Source organism: Calonectris borealis, chromosome 6, assembly GCF_964195595.1.
Source record: "Calonectris borealis chromosome 6, bCalBor7.hap1.2, whole genome shotgun sequence".
In the NCBI taxonomy this organism is placed as follows: domain Eukaryota; kingdom Metazoa; phylum Chordata; class Aves; order Procellariiformes; family Procellariidae; genus Calonectris; species Calonectris borealis.
This window is the reverse complement of record NC_134317.1, coordinates 30933438-30961184: the sequence shown is the minus strand read 5'-3', so window position 1 is coordinate 30961184 and position 27747 is coordinate 30933438. Positions and strand designations below refer to the sequence as shown.

The 27747-nt window shown below is 38.5% G+C and overlaps 1 protein-coding gene across 11 annotated transcripts; it reads right to left on the bottom strand.

The window, feature by feature from the left end:
- Positions 1 to 75: 75 nt before the first annotated feature.
- TRAK2 (trafficking kinesin protein 2) lies at positions 76 to 27744 on the bottom strand. Of its 11 annotated transcripts, none has more exons than XM_075153489.1 (18): positions 27589 to 27744; positions 20990 to 21125; positions 20792 to 20900; positions 19636 to 19830; positions 15904 to 15957; positions 15047 to 15117; positions 14263 to 14379; positions 13068 to 13277; positions 11107 to 11221; positions 9225 to 9355; positions 8944 to 9018; positions 8164 to 8301; positions 7150 to 7229; positions 6224 to 6427; positions 5789 to 6087; positions 5157 to 5447; positions 4847 to 4946; positions 76 to 4244 (listed from the first exon to the last, which is right to left on the bottom strand). In XM_075153489.1, the coding sequence occupies exons 3-18, from the start codon at positions 20826 to 20828 to the stop codon at positions 3566 to 3568; spliced, it is 2796 nt and encodes a 931-aa protein (XP_075009590.1). In that variant the 5' UTR covers positions 20829 to 20900; positions 20990 to 21125; positions 27589 to 27744; the 3' UTR covers positions 76 to 3565. The 11 variants fall into 11 exon arrangements, with proteins under 11 accessions (XP_075009590.1, XP_075009589.1, XP_075009597.1 ...); XM_075153488.1 differs by having other exon boundaries at positions 20792 to 20897; XM_075153496.1 differs by having other exon boundaries at positions 5169 to 5447; positions 11143 to 11221; positions 20792 to 20897.
- Positions 27745 to 27747: the final 3 nt, after the last annotated feature.

Here is a 27747-nt window from a genome sequence, read left to right as displayed (position 1 = left end):
CTAATTTTAGGTTGACTATGGAACACTGTAGTATAGAAGATGACATCTGGAACAAACCACACAAGATGACCAATATACTGAAAAATGGCATGTTATACATGTTTATTATAAAATTTACATTCCACTATGAAACAACACTAAGTGCAAAAAGCAGATGAAAAAAATACCATGAACCAGACCATTCAAACACTCTGTGTAATCCCCTCGTGTAACAGCCAAATGAGGCCCAAACCCAATATTCTCCTTCCCTCTCTGCTGCTGTTTGACTCCAGTAGTCTTTTAACTTTGACCACAGGTATTTTGAGCATGCAGGCATCACTGAGTTTATCAAAAACAGTGAAACTAGAAAAGTTTGTCGTTGGTTTAAGCCAATCTGAATAAATGTAAATACTACAAGAATTTGCTTCTGTCTCTTGAAACTTTCACAAGCATGGGTAAGTCCTTTCTTTCTAGCATCTGTTTTTGTCTCCAACCTGCAAGATAACAGAACCTTTCCAAAATGCAATTCTTCATTCCTTCTAGTTCTACTTCCTGCTCAACCAAATCACACTTGTGCAAGATCAAAAGATCTTGTGCGGCATCTCGGCTTAGTCATGCAAGTTTGTCTCCTCTCATATGGGAGGCAACAGAAGCCAAATCAGTTCCTAGAATGATGGCAACTTTTAGTATGTTCTCAGAAACACGCACATTATTCAAAAAAGTTTATCTTCTAGGTTTTGGCACAAAACAGTAAACTTGGAAGAAGTACCAATTTTCCCTGTTGCTGCAAACTAGGCACATACATACAAAATGCGCGTGACCATCCAAAGGATGACCATCCAAACGCATGACAGAATTTCAACAACACTGCACCACCAACCAACCAAGCATCAACCAAACAGATAAACACACAAACACAATGCTATACAGATTCTTCCATTTTCTTCTTGCCTTGTGTAAAATATCTGATGATACATCCTCCTACAGAAAACAAACAAACAAAAAACCTCTCGACATATCCACAGTAAACTGAACTAGTTTATATTGTTGGGCTATGGAATATGGAAGCGTCCCAAAGAGAAACATGCATCTAATTAATGTGCTTTTAGATTAATTTTAACTGAACCTGGTCTGCCAAAGGAATTCTGATTCAGCTGATTTGCTACTTCTGCTGATAACACACAGAATGATCCAATGGCTGGAGTTATCTTATGAAGCTAGTTAGAAACACAGTGCAATACCTTCAAAAATTTATCCGTAACTTACATGTATTCCTGTAATAAACACGCATAAAATGGACATACTTTTGATACGCTATACACTTCTCTGTTGATACCAAACTGTCTAATCTTTTGTTGACTCATTCCTGTTGTTTCCCTAGAAGTTACAAATAGACAGCAGACATACCCGTCTCGGTTCACTGGAGAGCAAAACTGCCTCCCCCCACTCCTTTCACTCTGACCTTATTTAGCTAGGCAAGACCCCATGCACAGCTAAGTACCTACAAACATAAATACTTACATGAAGAAATTAAATATTTTTCTTTTAAAAAACAAAATTAACCCGTATATAGTATTTTAAATAAAATTCACCTTTTATAAGTGTAAGATTTCGTTTAGAGAGCAAAAGGCAGCTCCAGGAGTTCCTGAATATTTCTGTGCGCTGCTGACAGACAAGTTTCTGGTACAAATCCCTGTGCAAGTTTGAAATGGTTATTCCTTTTCCTTTTACAAAAAAAGGACTGTTATATCAAAGAGTCATCACAAGATCTATAGAACTGTAAATGCAGAAAGGCCACGTTACAAATCTCCTACAAACCAGATTAAGAAGCTTTCTTTTCCTGCCCTACTCCACTCAACCCTGCAGGAACAAGAGTGCTAATTACGGTAGATGTGCCTTACGGCAAATGCACATCAGTGCAATTATACTGATGCTTCACACCACGCACCCAGACAGCTGCCAGCTATGTCCCACATACACTGTAACAAGCAAGGTAAACTTTGACTGTTTTATCTAATTGTATGGAAACTAGACTTTAAAATAATTTTAAAATGTAGGGAAAATAAACTTTAAAATAATTTTAAAATGTTGATAGGTACAGTGAAAAATTACGTAAAGATTAAGAACCTGTTTCCATTCAGGTCACTAGTGAAGACCCATTCCTCTGAGGAATTTTGGGCAAACTTTTTTTCTTCTTTAAGTTACACTATAAATCTATTGTAGATTATTCAGTTATGACTAGAACTTTGGACAGGAAGGAATCAAAAAAGCAGCACGGGCAGTAATATTTTACTGATTACCATTCAGAAATCAGATTTCTAAAATGGACTTCCCTTTTGAGACGGAAAGTCTGCCTTAGCTTTGTTCAGCATCAGGTTCAGAACCACTCTCCATCATCAAAACACAGGATTTCAATGTAGACAAAATTGATTTATGTTCATTAAAATGCTACAAAGACGACTAGCTTTCATCTTCCTGTTTCTGAATATAGGCTGGTAAATTTTGCTCTTCATGAAATCTTTTAAACAAAATCCTGCCTAAAATCAGAAATGAATGAAAGGCATGAAGTTTACTGCAGAACTCTCAAATATAGATAACGTCTACCTGTCAAGAGAAGAGTCAGGTTACTGAATTTCTGACACTTGTCTTGAAGTAAATGCTCCCCGCTTGTCAAATAAAAAGAAACCCTGAATCAAGCACCTAGGTTTTATTTCCTTTTGCAACACTGAAATGCGCCTGAGATTTTTTTTGTGTGTGTGCAAAAATACCCTCATTTAAAAAGATGCACAACACACTTTGGAAAGATTTCTTAGCTTGAAGTTTTCACCCTAATACATACTTCTCTGCTTCTTAATTCTTATTCATTGCACTTTCCTCTGTGTGCTTCAGAAGCTCTGGAAAGAAATTAACTTCTGTTAATACCTCACTAGCACAAATCACACTCTTTCAAAATGTAAATCCTGACCACCAGTTTCTGTGTTCATAAACAGAAGTATTGTTTTCTTACATAGAGCTAAAGGTTCTCTTCCCACTTCTCAAAGTGGGGAGGAGTTCAAAAGAGTACAGTTTCCGAAATGGAAAATACAAGAATAAAAAAAAAATTCCAAGTATTCGTATTTGTTTGCTACAGAGAGGAACTTGGACCAATAATGCTGGTCAGACTGACTGTTATTTTAACATATTTAAATGATACAGCCTGACTGCTAACAACTAGTAAAATACTATGGTCGTATGGTGGAAAAAAATAGAACAGCACCTGCAAGACAGTTCTACACATACAGTTTAAAAGGTTAAAATACTGAGAATGTCTACAACTGTTTTTTATTTTTGCTTAAGTTAAGACAGATGCTGAAGGGGGTCTCAAAACTAAGCTTTGGCTTCTTCTTTCTTATCTTCCACAAAAGCCTTCTTCCTCCAATACAAGCAATGTTGTTCTTCTCCTTGATCCCAACGCTTCTCTCTCCCACATCTTTAACATGCACGTGCCTTCTCCAACTCTTCTGTAACACATCTAACAATGCCTATACCGGATGTTTATCCCTCATGTATTATTTACTATGCTAGAATCAATCATTTTTCAGACCAGTCAGTCCTCCTTTAGGATATCCATTTTTGATGACTGCGTGCAAACTGGAGCTCCCAATGCTCCAACCATGGCTGGAAGACTCTGGTTTCTTCTCAGTCCTGCCATTAAGTTGCTACCTGCATTTAAAAACACAGCCGAGTCCTGCCTCCGCAAGCTAACCTCTGGCCCCTGATTCTTCCTGCGGTCCTGTGTCTCGGGGGGCTTGATCACCCTGGCAATACCCAGCCTCTTCAGTCTGTCCACTAGGTTCATCTTCAGCTGGCCCACGTCTGAAGCGTTACGGGAGGGCTTTAGGCCATACATTTCTTGCAAGAATGTTTCTGCTGGTCGCGAAGCTAGGAAATTTTCTGAGTGATGCACTCGAGGCTCAAATAGTGGAGGGGAAGGACAAGGTGAACGCGAGGGAGAATTTGGTGGAGTAGAAGGAATGGGGAGAGTTCGAGGGGGCTGTAGCAAAGGCAGTTTTTCTAATACGGGGCTATCGTAAACCTTGGCAGAGATGCCTCGTTCTTGCAAAAGTTTAGCCAGGCTGCTCGTGCTGCTGAAAGTAGTAGTTGAATCTCTTCTATTGGTGAGAAATTCTCCAATATTAAGCCTGTAAGAAATGGCTGGAGTGCTCGCTACTGGGTTTCCAATACTGCTGCCAGTATTTCCAAGTGAAAATGAGGCACCCATGGAGCTGAAATAAAATAAAAATGAAACAGAGAAGATGCACACATTAGACATCTTTATACCTGCTCTGCTCTATATTTGCCCTTTAGTACATAGAAGGCTTGAGAAAAAGTAAACTATTGCTATTAGCAGTTTCAGCTTTAGTAGATTCAAAATTATTGTTCTGCAAAATATTTAGAAGATACTAGGTTGACAGAGAGGTTTTGGTGTAAGTACCAATGAATTTACCTTCTGTGGCCACCTATACTGTATTAGACAGAATATCAACATAGATGTCCATTAATAACTTAGTTTTAAAAAATTATGACAGAATCAGAAAAAAAAACTATCATAGAAACAGTATTTTTTTTTTTACAATAGGTATATGATACAAGGCATTTGCTATTTAAGAGTATAAATTTACTTAATTTAGGTTACCCTAACCTGTTTTAACTCTCACTCTAGAGGATTTCAAGTTTCCCTTTTGTAACAACAACTATTTGTATGAGTAACATTCCATGTGTTACCTAGCTGCCTTGGTATTTTTTAAAACTGGTCCATATACCAGAAGCCAGAAAGCAACTGTTTAATCCTATGTAGCAACATTTAGGATGTCAGCAGTCATCATACCTGGGAGTAACTTGAGTGACATCAGTTGGGTGAAGGATCCTACAGGTAGTAAAGGTAAATGTGGAATTTGTGGAAGACAGACACTTCCCCGGATTCGAGGCTGCAACGTGGAAAATTTACATCCATTGAGGGTAAAAATACAGACAGATAAGAACTAATCAAAGCAAAGTTTAAGATAATGTTGTTATCACTGCCGATTTTTTTCTTTTTAAGTAAAGAACAAAGACAGCGAAGACAACATTGTTGCAAGGTCAAATACTTCCCATTGAGAAAAAGACACTGCAAAATCAAAAGAGGATAAAACACTAACCATGCTTCTTACCGGTGAGTGGTACTGCTGCTGAAGTAATAGGTGGCAGGAAAATCCCTGCCACTGGCTTTGCCACTGTACATTTCTTTTCCTCCGGGAAGGACTGTTGCACTTGAAATGTTATACCTCCTTCACCTTCTTCCTCATCATCCTCCTCCAAGTCAGAGATGTGGTACACAGTATCATCAGACAGAGGGGTAAAACCTTTTGTAACAACACCTGGCCTTGGGTCAAGAATGGTGCCTAGGTTGGGTCGAGCAAGCTGCTGCCAATGAAAAAGGGTCTGAGATCCTGGTGTGACAGAAGAGAAGAGTCCCAGAGAGCCATTACCTACTATTGTACTGAGTTACAAGAATTCATCATCAAAACAACTCCAGCCAACTGGTGCCAACGTTGTGATACACATGATGCACTTGGATGGCAATGCCAAGAAAAAGCCTAACACTTAGCACCATATAAGAAAGACAAGTAGAAAGTGATACTGATGAGCTAGTTGGCACGTAGCCTACCAAATACTACTGCTTCCCTTACTGCATATCATACCTAGCTATACACACAGCAACGATTATTTAGTTGGCAAATTAATGTAAAATCCTTTTCTGCTGATGAGAGAAGGAAGATCATCCTCTTACCTTCAATGGGTTTGACAATTTGCAATTTTTCTGGTAGGAGGACACGGAGATTACTAGAGCTGGCAGAGAGATCAGTGAATTCTGCGTTTGTACCCAGGGAAAAACAGCTTTCTGTCGGCGTACTACAGCCACTAGCCCCTTCTTTCTGCTCAGCCAGCAAATGCATTTTTCGCTCCCAATCCTCCTCAAAGAACTGCTTCTCACTCAGGTAGTTCTGACGACGGAGGGAGAGCCTGTGCAGAGCTGTGACTAAGTCATTGTCTCCAGGGGTTCCCGGCTGGCCAGGATTATGAGTGTCTCTGTGAGAAACATCAAATAATAATAGATATTAACGCCATTAAATTAACTATTTCTCTCTTACACAGAAGAGGTCCAGTCTCGACTTAGTTTTGAATCAGTTAGTTTAGAAAGAAGATAACAGGCTGTGTTTCCTACTTCAAATTCTTCTCAGAGCTGCTCCTCTGGTTCATCCGTGTATGGCTTTCCAACTGGTGTACACCAGACTGGAAGGGCTTTGCTGTCATAACAGCACTTGGCCGGTTAGAGCCAGGGATTGGCAATGGGGCAGGAAAGGAAGAGGAGCGGCCACGAGTGACATTAGCAACCTTGACAGTGTCAAATACTCGTTTCTGTTGACCCCTGCAGAAAAGACAAGCAAACAAATATGGTTTTCAGAAGCATATTGAAAAAGATATAATGAAGAAAAAACTCTGAACAACAGACTGTCAAAAGTCTGCAGAGACCTGACTAAAAAGACTTAAGCCCAGAAAAACATGATTGCCTAAGGCACTCATGTTTTTAGGAGTACTACGCTATTAAATATGAGAATTGCCACTTACTTCGACCTGAAAGACCTGAACCTCTATTGAGAACCTCTATTGAGAACGTTCAGGAGCATATATTTTATTTATTTAATTTATATATACTTTCTGAAGCATATATTTAATTTATTATTTCTTGCTCAGAAGTAAGAGATCCAGGAACAGGTCTTCAGGGCTTTGGAAACTGTTATCAATCTTTCAGCTGTAATTTCATTTGCCTGAGAATTTTTCTATAAGCATTAAAAGGGATAAAACTAGTGCTGTGCATCAAAGCATTTGCATCAAAAATCTCACAAATTAAAGAATGAAATAACATCCTTTTAGCAAATTCCCAACTTTCTCATACAATCAAATAAGAATAGTAGGTTTCAAAGTTGAAAAGATTACCAAATACTACAAAGCTTTTTTTATTAAGTTACGTAGAAAACTTATTATAGAGGGAACATTCACATTTATAGATTTCCAGAAATCAGTTTCACCTTACTTAATACAACCGTATGGAAAAATATTGAAATAGCACATAGAGAGCTGAAAACATACTTTTGCTTGGAGAGAACAGATTCATCACCCTGATTCAATTCCTTCCGCATTGTCCCTTCAATTTCTGCTGCAAGGGAATCCTAGAGAAAAATGAAAGCCAGAAGAGTCGACAAACTAGATTCAAGTCTTCCTCCTAACAATTTTAGCAGAAAACATTCCTAAAAAAGTACTCAAAAAATCTCCATTTGTTTCCCTGGTATCAGTACGATTCAGACAAACCCTTCGGTCTCTGAAGGAAGGGCATGGGGGGAGTTTTCCACCATAACTACACGTCTGTATAACCAGTTTTCATTAGCTACATCTGCTTTTTCTTGGTACTCTTTTTGTTGGTTTCTTAAGTTAAGCTACAATTGTAAGAGCACTTCCTACAAGGCCAAACACGTACATGAGGGATTCTGTATACACAGAACAACCAACCAAAACCTGACAAATTCCCAGCACAGTCCAGAAATTTTTGAGAGCACAGTAATCAGAACATACCTGACACTAATAAGAAGAGGAAAACAAATGCCTTTAACCCTTTTCCATTGATATAGTAATCTCTGGCAATCAGTCTAAGGTCATGCATTTCTGATCTCACAAAATAAGGACATCAAATTACATCATAAACTACATAAAGGAAAAAAAAATACTCTTTGAACTCTTGAAAAGATGCTTTGTTTCTTAAAGAAACGCTGTCAAGTTATAAAATTCACATCAACATTGAACAATATACTAGCACAACTGAGCACTAGCTGTAGAACATGCCAACTCCCTTATTTAACAGAAAAGGCATACAAAAAGGAAAAATAGTTTTAGTATCACAATGTGGCAAGTGAATGGTTAATTTCCTAATACATAAAACTCTCAGAAGTGTACACATTAAAGAATTGAAAAACCATTAGATAGCTCTTTTGCCTACTACAAAATAGTTCCTGCTGCAGCTCCTGTAATGGCTGTTTTACTCATACAGTTGTACGCTACTACAGGCCATGTGTGCTGGTAGGTGTACGCCATGCGAGCGGTATTTATTACCACAGGAAATGCTCCATGTGGCTGGGGGTGGCAGAGACAAGCAACAGAGCTGGCTCTGCTGCGCAGCAACTTCACTTCTTCTTGTGATTCGTGCAACATCCCTAGACACTCTGCATTCCGATCCTGCAACTCATGTAGCTGAAAGAGAAAAGAGGCCATCACGTGATACCAGTAAGTTTCAAAGAAAAGACAGAATGAAACTGAATTAACTCATACAGAAACCTACATTGACTGATTCAACACTGTAATATTTTTCCAACTGCACAGCACATACCAACATCTGAAATGGACAACGGTCAGCGTAGCACCCACACCGATTTTAGTGGTGAACCATGAAGTCCAAATTAAGACTCAGAAGAGGAAAAAGTATGACAAAATCCAAAGGAAAATACATCGAAAAACTCTGCAAATACAGTAACTGCTGATGCAAAAGAAGCAAAAAAAAGAACTTCCTTAAAATCTAATGAGCTACAGTATTGTTGATATAATCAGTAATATTCACACTAAACCATTCTTTTTCTCATAACTACTAAGAATAGTAATACCTCCCTACTTGGAACACCTTCTTTGCCTTTCATACTCCTGTGAACTACAAAAATATTTGTGTAGACTTAAATAAAAATAATTATTCTTTTCCTCCAATCATATGACTCCAACCACAATGAAAAATGAAAAGCCCTACATAATTAAAAAGCAATAGTTCCCATTCTCTTACTTTTCTTTCTCTTGTATTGTATTCCAAACATTTATCTAAAGTATATACAAAGAAGCCTTAAGTACCTCTGCTGTCAGTTGTCTCTGAGCATCTTTGGAAGCTTGTAAGTGAAGTTTCAGCTCCTCCTTTTCAATCACATGCTGAAAGCACAAAAAGGTGCTCATCATTTTCTCAGCCAGTTTCCCCGAGAGTTGATTCTCTGCCATACTTTCCTGAAACAGCCACTCCCTTGCAGTACAACCCCCTGGCTTGCAAGTCAATTTTTACCTGCTGTAAGCACTGGCGCGCCCGCGCACACACACACACACACACGTGCGCGTTACACTCTTCATCAGCATTCCCTTACTTCTTTGAGTTTATGTTGAAGCTCAACAATCTGAGACAAGAGGGATGAGATCTCTTCCTGGTAGCGAACCAACTCCTCACTCTTCTCTGACAACTCCTCTGTTATTCTGGAAATTTGAGCATTTGTTTGCCCTACAAAACATAAAAGGAACTCAGGTAGACGTCTTTTCCCAACACATGACAAAAAAACAAACCAAATGAAACCCAAAACCCAAAAAAGATCAGTGAAAGTCAACCACAACCTGCAAAATGACCAATACTCTTGGGAAATCAATTCATAGTACATAAGAGTGGGTGCCTTAGAACACCCGTAAGGAAAAGATAAAGAGAGACCGTGGGGAGGAGGAGAAAGAGAGTTAACTTCAAATGCAAATTCAATATTAAGAGCTAAGTATGCAGAACCTGAAATACATATCTCACAGGTACGTGAAATGACCATAATAAAATCCAAGGTAAGCTGCTGTAAACAATGTCAAATGACATTGGTCATACAGGCTCATGACCAAGGCCAGACTTGGAATATGCTGAAGAAGTCAGGCTCTGAATTGATCTTGTTATTAACTACCATTCTCTGTAAGCAAAGGCATTTTGTCAGACCTTGTCAAGCGAAACATACACCTATTTAGCTCTTGTTTCCGGTCACTATCTATTCTCCAGAGACCCACTGCATACAATTTCCAGTTTCTTTTTTTCCCTGAGCAAGCAGTTCAAGTGAGATAACAAAGCAACTCAAAAAGCCAAAATATTTTTATGCAGTTAGTCTTGCTTGTATACTTGCCCTGAAAGCATGGCAAAGTCATAATTAAGTCTGATCAATCTTGCATAAAGGTCACACTACAAATTTAGTGATTATTGTACCTCACTGATTTACTGCAGAACAAGGTCCTGCCCATGGGCCTGTGGACATTTAAGCTCACAGTCAGACACCTTTTTCCAGAAGATACAAATCTTAAAGCTGTAGACTAGACATCCTTTGGGAGAAGATTCTTTCTGAGAGTCTAAATTACCTAGTATGCCTGTATGTTCTATAGAATTGCACAAAACAGAACTCACAGACATTCTCATTGACGGAAAATAGGAAAGCTTATATGAAATAACTTCTATTTGCAAAGGATATATATTTTCTCAGAGGGAACGGACTAAATTAATAACTAACTAAGTATCAATTCATAGTATTTTATGTCATCTGGAACAAGTAAAATCAAGCAGCAACCCAGTCTTCTTTATGGTGGTTGTACAGAAAAAAAAAATCTTAAAATATAAGCTTAAGGTTATTATGCACAAAGGAAGTAGCACACATCAAATGACTACAGATAAAGAATTGTACCACCAGGTTGCACAATCACAAAAAAAAGGATTGTTCCTCATTGTTTCAGAATACTTAACATGCATTTGTATAAGAGTAGCTGCCATTCTTTGCAAATAAGTAGTCCCCAAAGCAAATATGGACAACTGTCCTAGACAAATTAAAACACTGGACAATTTAAATGCTTTAATTCATAATATATATTTTAAAAATAAACTAATATGTTCATAGATATGTAGTAATTTAGAATAAGCATTTAAGAGCCTACGCAATGATGCATTTCAGTGTCAAGTGTGCTGAATACTCTATACAAGATGTGTATCTTGTTGGTTTTCCAGTGCCTGTAAGCTTCAGCTTAGGAGGTTTATGTGTTTACATTAGATTTTGTGTTCATTTTCTCTCTCTAAACACAGTACACATACCTGAAATTGAATGCCAGCGTGAAACCTGATGAAATACAGAAACAATATTGCACTTGGGTAAAGAGCAAGTCTTGAATAATTGGCATAAATTACTGAAGCTCATTTTTTGATTCAGGGATAACTAAGACAGTGTAGGCACTAAGTATTTCAAATACCATTTTGCCATTGTGAGATACGGCCTGGATACTCACGAAGCTCTTTGACACAGTCGTTGACCAGCTGCTGTTCCTTCTCTTCATAGGTAATGGTTTCTGTCTTCAGATGGCAAGCCTTCAAGAAAATTATTGGTATTCCAATTTCAGTTTACCTATACATACATTAACGTTATAAATTTTTACTTCTGAAATTCTTGCAACCGAAGAGTCTCCCCTCTATCTATCTTAGTAATTCCTATGCATCTGGCCATACTTCCTAACAATTTTTTCCACCATAACCTGTTTCCCTGAATTGTATAGGTCTTTTGAGTGAAAGACACACAGACGCTTGAACAAAACCTGATTTCTCACCTCCAATAAAAAATTGTTGCAAAAATATGTAATTTGGTAGGGGAAGTAAACCAACACAGTAATCGGAAGTAAGAAATTGAATTTGCTTCAAAACTTCTTAAGGCAAAGAAATCTTGAAAACTGAATGATTTTAGCCAAATCTTTTATGGCACTGAAAAGCTCTCAGTAGAACAGCTTGTCTCCATATCCCCCAGCTAGTCTATTTAGACTGTAAATTTTCTGGGCCAGAGACCAAGTACCACAACAGGTCTAAACAACATCGAGCATACTAGATTCCTACTTCTGTTTCGATTGTGAGGACGATAATATTAAACTCGGCACAGATAAGTCTTCGATATTCAGGACTGTTTGCCAGTGACTCACCATAAAACTTAGTAAATGGGTTTAAAGATTATCCAAGCAAGTAGAAGTACAGCTACACAAGTGCAGGCAAACATGCTTCTTTACATAATGCTGTCACATAAAAATAAAAGCAAATATAGGCTCAATGTGGTTGAGGCTATTTCAAGTCAGTGAAGGTTATGTTCTACCACAGAATGATAGCAGTCTCTTTTCAACTCATTTTTTTCACACTAAGGTACGCGAAATTAATCCCTGGTCTGTAAAGTTCTGTAATCATATACAGGGTTAGAAGCATAATAAAAGCAGTCTGATCATCTCCTCTTTTTTCTTCTACAGCACTACTAAACTGTCCATTTGGTCTTCGGGAGTTTTAAGAAGAATGTGCATCTCAGGCTGAGTATTTTGGAGACAAAGCACAGGGAAGAGTATATTTTGTTCATATTAAAGGAATCTAGTCTCTGTTGTACTACTCTAACAAGCATATATTGGGAAAGGCTCACATAAAAAAGCAAAACAAAATCAAAAAACACACACACAAAAAATTAAAAAAAACCACCTTTCTTACAAACAACACCCCTCTTTTCTTAAAAAAAAACCAAAAGAACCCACTTTTAACCAATCTCCTATTTTATAAGTTCCACTGTCCACCTCCGAAGAAGAGACACTGCATCTGTAGATTCCGATTCTTGTAACCTTTGCTGTTGGTTCCATGACTTTTATAGCCATTATTTTGTCTGGCCATTTAGTCTCTATCCTTGTAAAGGCACAGTGCCTGTATTCATGTTTTATACACAAGAGAGACCAATTAAAATACAGAGACTAATAACATAGTCAAAACTAAGTGCGTCTTTAAAAGAATTTGAGTAGAAGCTTATTAGCCCTTAACACTGAATATAGGCTGACAAAAATGTAATGGAATTCCCAAAATACTACTACTAATTGCAGTCAGATTTATATCAAAACAGGTCGCACAAGCTTGAGGGCCTGATGGGTTCAAGTACTTTTGCTGGGTGCTTACATATGTTCCCATATTCTTTCGCATACCATAAAGGCATTGAGGAAGGACTACTAGACGACTCTGGAGACAAGAGGAGTAGTGAAGGAAACAGAAGGATATGGGGGGTGGAGGGAAAGTGTTTGGGTATGATTTGTATACAGCAATACAAAATAATCATGTGCTTCAAGAGAAACCAGAAGCTGGATTTTTTTAACCATCCTGATTCATTTCATCTCCAGCATACATAGTATACGCTGTAAGTTGGATATACCTTGGATCGGAGAGCAAGGTTCTCCTCTTCCAGCTCTCTGAGTTTATCTTGCAAGACATCCAGCTGCAATAGATCGTGTGATACATTGAAAGATTCATTGAAACGAAGTGGTGTGGAACAGCTGGAATCTGTTTCACTCTCCTCGGAAGCAATCGAAACAATACGAAGCAGGTCATCCTTCTTTGACAGTTCATGCTGCAGCTGGTTAACCTATGACAGAAGAAGATCACTGTGAAATATACTTTAGCTATACAATACTACAGAAAGGGGGGGAAAGAAAGAAGGCGGGGGGGAAAGAAAGAAGGGGGGGGGAAGAAAGAAGGGGGGGGAAAGAAAGAAGGGGGGGAAAGAAAGAAGGGGGGGGAAAGAAAGAAGGGGGGGGAAAGAAAGAAGGGGGGGGAAGAAAGAAGGGGGGGGGAAGAAAGAAGGGGGGGGAAGAAAGAAGGGGGGGGAAGAAAGAAGGGGGGGGAAGAAAGAAGGGGGGGGAAGAAAGAAGGGGGGGGAAGAAAGAAGGGGGGGGAAGAAAGAAGGGGGGGGAAGAAAGAAGGGGGGGGAAGAAAGAAGGGGGGGGAGAAAGAAAGAAAGGGGGGGAGAAAGAAAGAAGGGGGGGAGAAAGAAAGAAGGGGGGGAGAAAGAAAGAAGGGGGGGAGAAAGAAAGAAGGGGGGGAGAAAGAAAGAAGGGGGGGAGAAAGAAAGAAGGGGGGAGAAAGAAAGAAGGGGGGAGAAAGAAAGAAGGGGGGGAGAAAGAAAGAAGGGGGGGAGAAAGAAAGAAGGGGGGGAGAAAGAAAGAAGGGGGGGAGAAAGAAAGAAGGGGGGGAGAAAGAAAGAAGGGGGGGAGAAAGAAAGAAGGGGGGGAGAAAGAAAGAAGGGGGGGAGAAAGAAAGAAGGGGGGAGAAAGAAAGAAGGGGGGGAGAAAGAAAGAAGGGGGGGAGAAAGAAAGAAGGGGGGGAGAAAGAAAGAAGGGGGGGAGAAAGAAAGAAGGGGGGGGAGAAAGAAAGAAGGGGGGGAGAAAGAAAGAAGGGGGGGGAGAAGGAAAGAAGGGGGGGAGAAAGAAAGAAGGGGGGGAGAAAGAAAGAAGGGGGGGGAGAAAGAAAGAAGGGGGGGGAGAAAGAAAGAAGGGGGGGGAGAAAGAAAGAAGGGGGGGGAGAAAGAAAGAAGGGGGGGGAGAAAGAAGGGGGGAGGGAAGATCACTCACTCGATCTAGAGTTTGTCCTAACTGTTCTTCTAGTGCTTCATTCTGTTCCGTCAACAGATGGTTTCGCTTAAGGAGCGCTTGTCCAATTCGAGCTGCCAGTTCCAGGTCCCGATCCTTCTGCTCACAAAATGAGAACAAGTGTCTACTTTTGATCAGATTAGGCTTAAATTCAGAGTAGTTTTGGATTTTCCTAGCTATTGTTTAATGCATCACTCTGAGATCCCCCTTCACTCTAAGATGGATCAACATTGTCAGAACCATGATTAATGCTTCATCATTTGGATCCAGAACACACCCATAACTGTGTTTCTTGATATAGCACATTCTCTTGCACAGTCATTTGCAGTAACAGGGGGAGGGGAAAGCACCAAACCTGGGGACAGTTTTTGGTTTTTGTGCTGAGTACTGGAGAGGTTACATGGGCTCTGCTGAATCATACAAAGAAGCCACGTATACTTAGGCCTGCTGTGGTTTTTCAAGTGACACCTTCTCCAGAACAGACTGCTTAACTCGAATAGGGATGAGAGGGTAGAAGCAAAGAAGCAACAGGAAAGCAGAAGAAAGTTGTTTCTTTCCTACACCTCACTGGCTCCATGGGTGCTCATAGTTTTGCTAAATTTTGTTTCTGAGACAGTGCAACCAAATGGGCAGCTTCTCATTACCCATGTGTTTGATAAGCAGCTCCTGAAGATAACCGAACCAAAATTTCCAGTAGCTGAATAAAACCCTTCCTCAAATACACGTCCTCAAATATATTAACACAGCATTACAGAGACGAGCATACCTCAGCTAACAGATGTTTGACCATGTCAGCATCACTGTAGGTTTTCTGCTCCACTTTATCGGTGCCAAGAACTGAGAAGAGAAAAACATACTTATTGAAGTAGCTGAAGTACAAGAAGACTGCTGGGAAGGGAGAGCGCTAAAACTCAGAGGATGTTGTTTATATACAAATACAGTACTTGGTTGACGAAACTAGCAGAAGCTATGAAAACGCATCTTCAGAAATATGAAACAATACTCATTTGGGAGACTGATACAATGAGGTATTGAACATTTACAACTTTCAGAAATATTAGCTAAAACTTGAGGTGATCACACATCCTTCAAATTTAGAAAAAGCAGAAAAATCTCTTAAGATCAACTTTTTGAATACAGCTAAGCTATTAAATCATCCAGCCCGCTGGGGAGAAAGGGAAGAGTATACTGGAGCATATCCAAATATAGCTGAGCGCACCTGCAGACTTAACCCTTGAAACAGAATTCCCATTAGTGTGTGTGACAGCTATACACAGGAAGCATGGAGACCCCAGAGACTAGTCATGAAAATGTATTTATTGAGTGCTTGATCATCTTGAAAACAGTTAAAAAGAAATGGGATAATATATGTCTGCAATTTAGATGTAGCAGCAAATCCTATCTTACTGATCGAGTGACTTCAATGTTTGAAGAGTTTGTAAAACTATTAAAAAACTGAGAACAAGTAGGATCTGAAAAACAGGACCGCGTCAAGAATAAACAAAGCATGAAGAATTTGAGACAACTCTGAACAAAACACAGTGCTAAAACACAAAGCGCCGGTCTGCTCTAGTTCTTGTCCTGAGAAATAGAAGATGCTAGTAAAGAAGAAATCTTAATTACCTTGTGCAAATTTGTGAGATCCAGCCAAGGAGGAGGAAGGAAGTTCAATAAGAGCTAGAGTGACAGAAAATGAAAGATATGGGGGGAAAAAAGAACAAAGAGGAGAAAGAATTAACATGTAAGGAAACAGGTGATTTATTTGCATGCATCCACCACCGCCAAAAAATAAATGCATGTGTAAACATACTTTTTACGCTATTAAAACTTTATTAGACATTTTAAAGAACCATTTAAATATGATTCCCTTCAGGAGAAGAATTATACATCTCACTTGGCAGGTGATGGATGCTTGTGCTTGTCCAAGTTCCACAGAAGTTTGCTATTTTTGCTTTAAGGAATCAGGATCATGAAAGGAAAGAAGGCAGCAATATAAATTTAACAAATACAGAAGTATCTGCTTCAAATGAAGGCCTAAGTTAACCTTTTTTGAAACTAATTCCATCATCACTGCACTGCAAAATGAGGTTACTATGGATTTAGTCTAAATCTATTTCTGAAGATTTCCTTGATTCTTCTACCTTGTTTAAATCTGATTCGTACTCTGAATACATAGTGGTATTGGTTCTCTTTTTTTTTCTTTGTTTGTTCTTGTTAAGGACTGCACACTTAGTTATGAGTCAGTGAAGTGCCAAGCTGAAGTGCATACTAACTTTATTTACATATGTTATACAAGCTACATATGTCCTTTACATACATAATGTCCATAATTAACCTTTTAAAACATAATACTAAGGCTATGCCAGGAACAAACGAGTTGCATTTTAGTATAGAAAGAAACTTTCTTGCAGTCTTGAAAGACAGGAGAACAGAAAGAACAATACAGAAGAAAAAGGTTTACTGAACTGTTTCTCTAAGAGCTTAACAGAAAAATAAATCAAACTAACAAATCAAAGGCTATTTATCAAGTAGATCAGTACTCATAAAAACCCAACACATACTGTTAAGTATTTAGGAGCTGCACTTACAGCAGTGCCATTTACTAATTACATTTCTAAGCAGGGCAAAAATAGAAACTCCTCACAAAATTTAAAGTACCTATCTAACAGTAGCTTAACACGCATTTGGGAGGTCAATTTTACTGTACCACTTGGTTGCTGATATTGGTTGCCGAGAGGGGACTCCAAACTCATCTGGCTTACTAGTATTTGGAAAATTCACTGCACATATGTAAGTAAGTTTCAGTCATTACAGGCAGAATATTATAGCCAGCTCTCTTGTGGTAACTGTTCCCACCAGGTGATTTCAAGTTAAAAGTTTCTATCCAGTGCTAAGTCACCCTAATAAAGATTTACACGAATTACATACAAGGTTACTCAGGTAGGTAGGTTCTGAAAATCAAAAGCAAATAAATTTACTCTGATAAATGAAATCACAGAACTAACAGCTTTGAAACTTACCTCTATACAACTTTTGTTATTTTCTCATAGTACAGGATCAAAATTATACATAGTTTGTTATAATTCTCTCTTGTGAACATGCACATGTGCAATCTCTCCTCACTCACCTTGCCAAGCTGCAAGCAACTCTTCATTTTGGTTAATATTCTTGTTATGTTGTGCCATGTCCCTTTATTCACACATACAAAGTAGTTCTAAAGACAGATCTTTTGTAATTCAGGGCTTCTTATGCTACCACAGTTGAAGCAGAAAATATTCTTCCACCTCACTGAAAACACTGCCAGTGGGAACTCAACTGGTCATTGGATAAACCTTCTAATAGGCAGCAGCAGCCATAAAAAGAGGAGGAGCTCAAGGAGGAGCAGTAACTGTTGTGTCATTTTATATTTTTTCTCTTGGATGTCAACTACAAATTCACTCAGACCATGAGTTTAACATTCTCTTTAGGAAAAAGTTATAAAAATGTTTCCATACATATATAGGGAGAGGGAAATATACACATAAAAACCCCAAGTTATGCCGCAAGAGTATGATTGTCACATTTATTCCCAATTCCAGTCAACAGAAAGAAAAATACAAATTTCACCTTACAAGCTACTCAGCAATGATCATAACTAGATCTTGATTTCTATCTGTATTTGTCTGGGACCTTCCCAGTATCTCCCTGTAAGTTATGAGGCTCAAAAAAGCTAATATGTCAATCTCTTTGGACAATTTCTAGGAGAAAGATAAACTGTATTTATCTTGAGTTTATGACTCAGAAGTTACGACAGTGTTCTTAAGTGAAAGAATTAGGTTTGCATGTTATGCCTAACAGTTATCTTTTAACGTAATGTCAGTCATTGTTACAGCCAATTTTTGAGAATGTCAAAAAAACATCTATGGCAACTGTTCAAGAAACTCTCACAAGCAGTTTACTATTTTCACAGGACGCTTTCTATAGTTAAAAAGAACTTCTCACTGGGTGAAAGAGGAAGACAGCACTTTCTGTAGTACCTTGACAGCCAAATAATACCTGACTGCCTTCATTAGAACATTTTTGATAAAACCCCTCCCTCTCCCTGCAGTTTGGAAATGCAGGCTCACACTGACTGACAGTCTTTCTCTCAGAGCTGTGTGCTTCACCACACTGGAACTGCAGGTGTTCACCAGAGAGCTTCAGCAGAGCCACATTTGATGTGAAGTTCCTTCCAGCACCAAGAGACTCTAATCCCACCTCTTTACAATTAAAACTTAGAGGCAAGTACACACCCCACTGACTACACAACTGCTTCCAGTGAACTACAAAAGTGTTCACTCAACTAAAAAATCATTTATGCTTGCAATATTGTTATCAGAAACAGAACGAGCAATAAACATTAAGTGGCTTTCCAAATAATTTCCACAGTTGAAAAGAGTTCCAAGCCTGCAAGTTCAACAAGATTGCTTTAAATTGTCGAGTACTGCATTCTTAGAAGTTAATATTTTACTTTTACTTACTCATTTGATATACACCCTGGGTGGAAGTTTAAAGCACAAACAAAAACAAAAAAGCCCTTTCAGAGGTGGCATGTACAAGGAAGAGGTAATCATTACAGATTGTATATAAATACCAAGTTCACTCTCCCAGGTGGTTTGTTCCAATAGTTCCAATATATGGAGGAAACAGGACTTCCCCATTTCTCTAAAATTATCACAATGCATTCTCCTCTTTTCACATGAAAACACTCGAAACTACAGGCAAATAAGTGTTCAGTTCTTTTGGTAGCCTTCTATACATTTGATTTTTAACATATTAAAAGTTTCGTCATGTGATTGGAAGCTGTCCATTTTCTTCCTTATGATCTGCTATGTTTAAGCTTAAGTTACTTAGTATTTTCAAAACTGGAAGACGGTGATCAACACTGATCTAGCACCCACCTATCTGCCATTCAGACCATTTCTATCTCCAGAAGAAACCATTAACGGCATTTCAAAAGCAACACTGACACAAAACATCAGGGCAAACATCATCAAAAGAACCACAGCACCATTAACATTCCTGGAAACAGAGCTGCTGCATACTCTGTAGCACTCCTATTACATCTAATCTAGTGCAATTCTAGGTTCCTGCCTCTTTTTCACTATCACGTGTTCCCACTCTTATTTCTATGTGAAATTTAATGATCAGGCAGCCATGGCAGTGCTAGAATTGCAGTGCTGAACTACAAGCACTTCCCCTGAACTCAGCTTTTTCTTCTATCTGTCCAAAGTTTTCCAGATTCAAACACTTTATAATATTAAATATTTATTTACAGTTTTCTCTTCAATAATTCAAAAAAAAAAGAAAAAAAATCCTAGGCCCAGATAGACTCACTCATGTAACGGAAGGGCTCCTCATCACGAACTGGAGAAGCGATTTCAGGAAGACGGCCATGGCAGGCAGGGGACTGAATCCAGTCTTGGTTTTCATACAGATACAAAGAGTCCACTCGTAACTTGTAATCTGGCAGCTGTTCTTCTAGCATGCTCACCAACTCCACCTCAGGAAGGTCCTCACTGGAGCAGACATCTGAAAGTGAGTAAATGCCAATCATAGTACACTACTATTAAATACAACGTATATTTAATATTGCTACAGTAGTACACATTCTATATACTATAAAATACTTTATAAACCTTCAGTAGATTTGGAAAGAATTATTCTGTACTGGACAAATTACCAGAATACTTATTGAATCAATACTTGATTTATATTTCAATATTTGCAAGTTCCTCATCCCTAACTGACTACACAACTTCCTGGAAAAGCTGGTCTAGCCATGATTCCCTCCGACTTCTTCAATTTCTATCTTTTCCTCTTCATTGGACTAGAACACAGACCTACATTTTACCAGCTATTGATTTTGTAAGGTTTCATTGGCTTTAGCATAGTTACACTTCCTTTTTCTGAAGGAAATCACATTTTTCTTGTTCTTCTGTTTATCCTTTTGTTTGGTAATGAACATAGATGTAAACAATCTTATAGTAACTACAAAAATCAACTGAATACTGCCTTGAAATCAGGGAACAAATATAAAATTCTATTATCATTCATACAGAATCACGCTCTGAGAAAAATGATACTCAAAATCCTGGAAAGGAAGTTTAGCTCTTCCTGTGTCGTCCCCCCCACCCAATCTCTTCAAAATAATTGCAAAAAAAAAAGAACTATTAATCCTAAGCTGCTAAAATACTGCATATCAAAAGTATACGATGATTATCTTTCCAACATTTCCACTGAAGATGAAGACTATCTCAGTGTCTTTCAATGGAAAAAATGCCAATGTTGATTATTGACACTGAGAATTTTATAAACAACATTTTACAGTGGAAGCTGATTTTACAAGAGGACTCACCATTTTTGTTCATTTGCAATATCAGATAAGCAATACAAAGAATGTCTTACAAAGAATGTAAGGTTGTCTTCAGGTTGATGTTCTATAACACGTTAGATACATTCAGGATTTATAACGGTTAATTTTTCAACTTACCAGAGATGCTCTCCAAGCCCCTGTGATCAAAATTCATGAGTCCTTTCTTCACAGCTCACTTCTTTGGAAATAGCATTCTGTAGTCAGATTGCGCACCGTCCCTTTACTGCTTTGGTAGAAAGATGGCTTTGGTTTAGAGACAGAGTAAGTGAGAGCCATCAAGCCACTGAGACACTAATAAATCTGGCATGAACTCACTTCTGTAGACTGGTTCATACTGGAGATCTATTGCCATCTTAGGACATGTTTATTTCATCTGGGCTACTACTGATCAGTAGAAGTATCTATAGGATATTTCATGTAAGCTTCAGGAGCTTCTCAGCTCAGCCATCATCTAGAAATAAAACAGAGAATGCCAAAGTTTAACAGATGTCACTCTTTCAAACAAGATAGGTAAATTAATGTGACTTCATCTCTTTCAGTCTGAATCTCCTACCTGTACTATCATGTAACTAAAAAAAAAAAAAAAAGGAAAACAAACATTACACGTAAAATGTAGCATTAAAATATGTCTTTTTCCTGCAGACATAACATCTCACCTTCAGCATCAACTTTGTCAGTTACCTGTTTGTCTATACCATTCCTGCTCTTCCATATAATATGTAGTGTATGACAGGTTCATTCACTGAAATGAAGCATTTCCCTTTTACTCTAAAGGACAGCAGCTCCAACTAAACAGAAATTTTCTTCAGGCTACTACATTTATTTAAAGCAATGGATTCTAAAAGCAGGATTTCAGAACTGTCATTCTTAGCATTTTGATTGTTAAAAAAAAAAAGTTTTATAGGACTGTTTGCTTTAATCTCTTCCCCTTTTGAAGTCTGTTAATCAAAAACTGGATCTATCAGAAATTTACATTGTGGATCGTGACAAAATTTGTGTTTCTTCTTCAGCAGGGACTCATTTAAACCAGAAATGAAACTACCATGACTAACTGAAATAACCTATCAGAACAGTTTAATAAAGTAAAAATTCTGCTGTTCCCTTGCCAAGACTGATCAATCATCTTCCATGTAAAATAGAAGAGTAGTCCTAAGTGACAGAAAAATCTAAAATGAAAGAGGACCAAAGTCTCATTTTCCCTCCTCCTTCATTCAGTAAACACAAAATTCTCTTGAAATCTTACATTAATTTCAAATTTGCTCTTAACGGTTTTCCTAAGATCTCGCATCACCAAGCACAAGAATCACAGGTTTGTCTCGCTGTCTGCAGCAACCTCTCATTTGACAAGATCAAAATGGACAGTGCAGGAGCTTCTTAAAGAAAGCCTAGCGCCTGCCAGTTCATCTGCTTGTAGACTTTGGCAGGAGGTCAAAAAAGAACTTTCTTCCGTTAAGGTCAGCTCATACTTGTGAGCAATATCTTCTTGCTTTGTCATTTTTTTCTTTATATATGTACTTTATTTACCAGTTTTAATTATTATCCATATTAGACACTTATTAAAAACAGTAAGACTGAGATTTCAGAAACATTTGCTATCTGAATGTGTAGTTGCTTCTAACACTAGGTTGTAATTTTTTTCAAGAGGCTGTTTTTTAAGTGGATTGCTGAAAAGCATTAACTACACACACACAAACACAGCCCCCCCCCAAAACAACTCAATACAGCAGAAGACGACACTTAAGACGACTGCTGTAGATCCACACAGCCAAGATTATTTTATCCTCTAATAATATCTTTTAGTCACTGTAGAGCGAGACAGAATTCAGCAGCATAGGACAGTTTCTTCACAACATCAAATCTTTTTCCTTTGCGTTTTAATAAGGTAAAAATGAATGCTACTTCCTCTCAAGATTGGATTTAATCTCTCTTCTAAGTAGTGCAAAGCAGAAACACTATTTGTTGCGGGTCAATCTCAGTTCAGCCAAAGAGGGAGAAAAAAAAAGAAAAAGAAAAAAATCATTTGGCTCAAAGTTCTCTAGAGCATCAGGCCAACATCAAGCTATTGAATTGAAAGGGCAACCTCATTTGTAAAACCTTTGAGAAGCTTGCTATATAAGCAAACACCGTAAAAGTTAATGCTCACATGTCCAATGCTTCTCATAGCTTTAGTTTAGTGTGCCATGGGGCAACTTCTCTGGAAATTCAACCAGCTAACGCGCTGTGCAGTACCACCCTGAAAGTGACTCCATGACCCTTTTACTCTGCAGCTATAAAACTAATCCTAAGTGCAGATTCCTTCTGCAAGTTACAACTATAATTAAATAAAGTTGGATAAACCCCATAAAATTTACAACATGGCTTTAAAATAAATGACCGTGCTGTAAAAAGATGGTCTAGAAATTAAAATTAAATCATGTGGAGAAAGACATGTCCAAAACAAAAGCCAGAAAACTTTCTCAGGTGTTATTTTTAATCTTTATTTAACTTTCTCAGGTGTTATTTTTAATCTTTATTTATAAAGATTACTTCCACTGTCAATTTACTGTATTCATTCCACACAGATGCACTTCTTACCAGTTCTGTACCCCTACTCCCTCATATGCCAATTTCCCATTGATGTTTGAGTCTTTTACAAATAGGTTAATTGAACATGGAAAAACCAAAGAGAATTCAAATATTGGAGACCAGCCTATATGCAGGAGTGGTGCTCTCAGGAGGCTTTCTTCAAGGAAGGCTCAAGAGAAATGGAAATATCAGACAACATTTTATATACACACATACATATCTGTCTCAATCTGTGTATTTCTGTGCTCTCTAAATTAAATTTTCTCCATGATGTGTGTTTCACATTTCCCTATTTCAACTAGCTTGAAACAGTAAGCTAAAACCAGGAGTACCTATAGCACCCTTAAGAAAAAGACCTCTTGTAGAATAAGAACTAGTCCTAGGCCTTTTGTGTCTGCCCCCCAGAGGTTTGCTACATCATCTGTGCTTGGAAAATGGAAAAGAAACTCAAAAAGAAAGGCAATGCTGGAGCCCATTCATACCAAGAAGTATTTTAAAAAAGCGTGGAGGGCTATCACTTATGACCCAAGCAACAGTCTTATTGTTCACCAACGCTAAAACAAGACCTGACAAAACTCCCAACGAAAACTGTACAAAAGTTAAAGCATAACCGACAAAAAAATAAGAGCTGGAAAAACATGTTAAAACCGTTACCAGAAATACACATCAATTGTCTACTAAGTGGTAAGATGTCATAGTGTATAGGTTAAAAACAGAAAAACTAGGAGAACAGGAATCACATATTCCATTAAACTAGGTATTTCAACGTATGGTTTCAATGGTTTGATCTTAGTAGCAAAGAGACAAAAACGAGTTCTCCTGACCGCATTACAGGAGATTTTATTAATTTTTCCTTCAAGAAGTCAGAAGATCTCAGCCAAGATTAACTTGCAAAACCAATATGGAGCAAAGCCTTAGAAAAGTTGAAATAGCTATAAAATATTAAAAATTATTGTCTTATCTTTGTAACTACCACTCTGAACAATTCAAGATGGATGCAAAAAGACAGTTGTGCCATCTTATTTCAGAACGTAATTCTGAAGACATTCTACCACTAGAGAATTCTTAATTCAAATTTGAATCATCAGAAAGGTGAGATGAGTTGCTTTTACAACTGGACACCATAGACAAACAAATATACGTTAATTTCTTTGTGCATAAAAAGTTAAAAACGTATCTAAAATATTGGCATCTATTTTGACAACATCCAAACTCAAACACAAATATCCTGTTATTTCTGCTGTTTTCCATTTGTTGAGAGCAGCTGACTCCTCAAGAGCATTTGGAAAGACTAAACTAGATCTGCTCCTCTGTACAATTACAGGATGCAAGACATCAGGCCACAACTAACACAAACAGAATTTCAACAACAAACAAGATTCTAACTTGATTAAGAGAGAAGGCAACATCCATTTTCCAAAAGGAAGCCGACTGAATGAGTCAATTATTCTGGGATGCCGAATTTTACTGCTATGTAAATATGGAATTAAAAAAAAAATTGTATCAAGTTATTAACACAGTACTTTTCTCATTACTAAAATTGGAATGGTGTCAAGCCAGCTAATAACAATACACACATTTTGCATTTCAAGGTTAATGAAACAGTTCTATTCTTATAGCAAACATGAATTGCTGCCACGCTGAATTGCTGCCAAAACATTCCTGGGACTAGTGCTCAGAGGCAGAGGCCAAATCCTTCAACACTATATAGTATGAGATGAAGGACGAAGGACTATATACTGAAAAACAAATCTATGTGAACACGAACTTTGCCTATCACAATTAACACTTGCTGTGTGCCTAACACCTATTATTTTCAGCCATTACTGTCCCTACAAAAACCTACTTAGTGCTTGTGTTTCTCTCATGTAAGGAAAAAAAATAATTTAAAAGAGTACGCCAACACAATCCTAATAACAAGTGTAATAATCGTAAGCAAACCTGCAACAGACTTTCAATCATAAATAGTATGGTATAAGAAAGGAACTGTAAGAAAACAAAACAAAAACAACCCCCCCCGCCATCTCCTGGATTGTTTTTAATTTGGGGTGGGGGTAAGGCTTCAGAGGGGAAGCTAGAAAACACCTCTTAAAGGATGACGAATGTCAAGGGGGTGATGAAGCTGGCCACAATAGTTCCCTCATCCTGTTTATCCAGAGCTATGCCAAGCCAGAGTCACTTTTTCTCCTTGTCAATCATTTGTAATAATCCGTATTCTCCGTAAGTGGGAAAACTACCTGTTAAATTCATGTATATACGCTTTATGTATATGTATACATGTATACTGTTGAATACCACAGTTTGATAGTTAAGATTTTTTTTTTTAAGTCATACATGCTTGGAGGTTGTCTATATCACCCACACAGTGTAAAAATAGCATATGCTTAATTGAAGTCTAACTTCATCTGAAACTATGAATGCTACCTACATGAAATACCCATATCAAGTTTTATTAATTCCTAATTCTTTTCTGTAAATGCATAATCATAACATTACTACATATATACATTATTTCTTGAAGGTTTTATTTTTTCAGAAGAAAAAAGTCTACCTGCAAGAAATAATGTATACACGTAATAACATTATGATCACCGGGGAACCAATCTCTTTTTTCAGAGAAAAAAAGAACTGTCATGAATTGAGTATTTGTTGGAGAGAACAAAACTTGAGGCAAGTGCTGTGCTAATATTTTATTTGTTAGAGGCTTCTTTTAAAACTGAAGCTTGTTCTTGTAAAGTATACTTGAAGTGAACTTAAATAACATTTAAGTTAACTGAAGTCACTCGTGCTTTCAGTTGATGCATAGCTGAATTCACCCAAGCAAGTAGTTTAAATTTCTTAATATATACCCCAGCCAGTGCTGAGCATTTTAACAGTTACAATTCTGTATTTATTAGAATAAACCAGGCTGGTCTGTATGACTCAGCCACCAGATTATCACTAGCAATCTAACTAGATAAAAGGATCTGTCATCTCTTTTGTAACCATCTGTGTGAAAATGCTATTTTTGCATCTTCTTGGAAAACTCATCAATGAATCATGTTTATCCTTCCTGAAAGACAGCACTCCTCCTGCACAATATTCATCCCAGCAAACCACCATCAGAAAGTCTGTGATTTTCCAACACTCTACTCTTTAAGTCACATTTTCAGATACTCATAACAGAAATTTGATAAATTGATACAGTTCTAACAGATTACACCCTCACTAGAAAGTTGACAAATTTCAGGTATTGGAATTTTTTTTTTTCAATTTAGCTTCAGTGTTAGAAATGTAATTAAAAAGAAGTCTACTTATTTTTACTCAGAAATACACCTTTTGAAAGATTACAAGTATCTGAAAGCAAACCTAAAATTGACTATATTGCCTTGTAATGTTGTGTGAAAAGTTATTTACTAGTATATAAAGTATTTGCATCAGACTCTCACAATCACTCAACAAAACCTCTGAAACGTAACCAAAAAATAAGCACGTATGCAACAGCCTACAGTTGAAGATTGCATTAAAAAAATAAAGATACAAGGATGCAACTCCACATAGCACTTTTTCACTAGGGGTGGCTGACAGAATAAGAGACGTTTACTGACAGATACTCTTAGTACAGTTTAATCAGCTGATCAGAATGTAACAATGTGATTACAAAGTTGATAGAACCCAAAACCTCCTTGCCCTCAAATCCATACGTAAGCTGGACCACAACTAAAATGTCGTCAAGCTTTGCCTTCTAAGAGCAGTGACATAAACCTCCAAGGAGAGCCCACACAATTATGGGTACTTCTAACGCAGGAAGGAACTCTCGAGCGCGCTGAAGGTCACGCCAGCCACCACGCCTGCAGTCACAGCCACCGCTCGCGGCCAGACTCTAGCATCTGACTGCAATCTAAGCACATATATTGAACGGATAAAGCTTAACATAATATCTATCTACATTACCACCGTGAAAAGAGTTCTGTAGCTGCAACACAAGAAAGGAAGAGGAATTCTTTATCCGCCTCCCCTCCGCGGGCGGGTACGCCACACGGGACAGCACAGCTTCCCCAGCGCCGCACGGCCGGCCGCGGGCCGGGACGCTGCCTCACGCTCACACCCCGTCCTCCTGCGCCAACCAAGCGCATGGAAGCCGCCGCATGCCCCCCGCGGCCCGCCGTACCTCAGCAGCCTGCGCCAGGCACGGCGGTGCCCCGGGAAAGCCTGGGTGGTGCCGCGGCTCAGCGGGGAACGGCCCCAAGGGAGAGGGGAGGGAGGACGCGGCCCTGAAGGGTTAACGCGAGGGGGCATAGAGGGGGGACCTCGTTAAATTGCCCCTGAGGCGACAGAGCCACCCCGAATCAGCGCCAAGCGCCTCTTACCCGCCCCGCGCTTCCCCCGGCGCTCCTCCTCCCCCTCCCCGCCGCCGCCCGAGGCTGACAGGCGACCGCCCCTCCTCGACTGAGGAAGGACCCCGATGGCTTCCGCCCGGCTCTCGCCCCAGAACTACAGCCCCCGGCTCGCCGCGCGGCGCGGAGGGG

Bases quoted from the DNA above. Each gene is read 5' to 3' on its own strand.
- TRAK2 (XM_075153489.1), bottom strand. From the start codon at position 20,828: ATGAATTTTGATCACAGGGGCTTGGAGAGCATCTCTG. The intron at 9,019-9,224 runs GTAAGGGAATGC...TTGTGCTTTCAG, and splicing joins TTCAACATAAACTCAAAGAA to CATGTGATTGAAAAGGAGGA. The intron at 8,302-8,943 runs GTACTTAAGGCT...TTTCTCTTTCAG, and splicing joins AGAGACAACTGACAGCAGAG to CTACATGAGTTGCAGGATCG.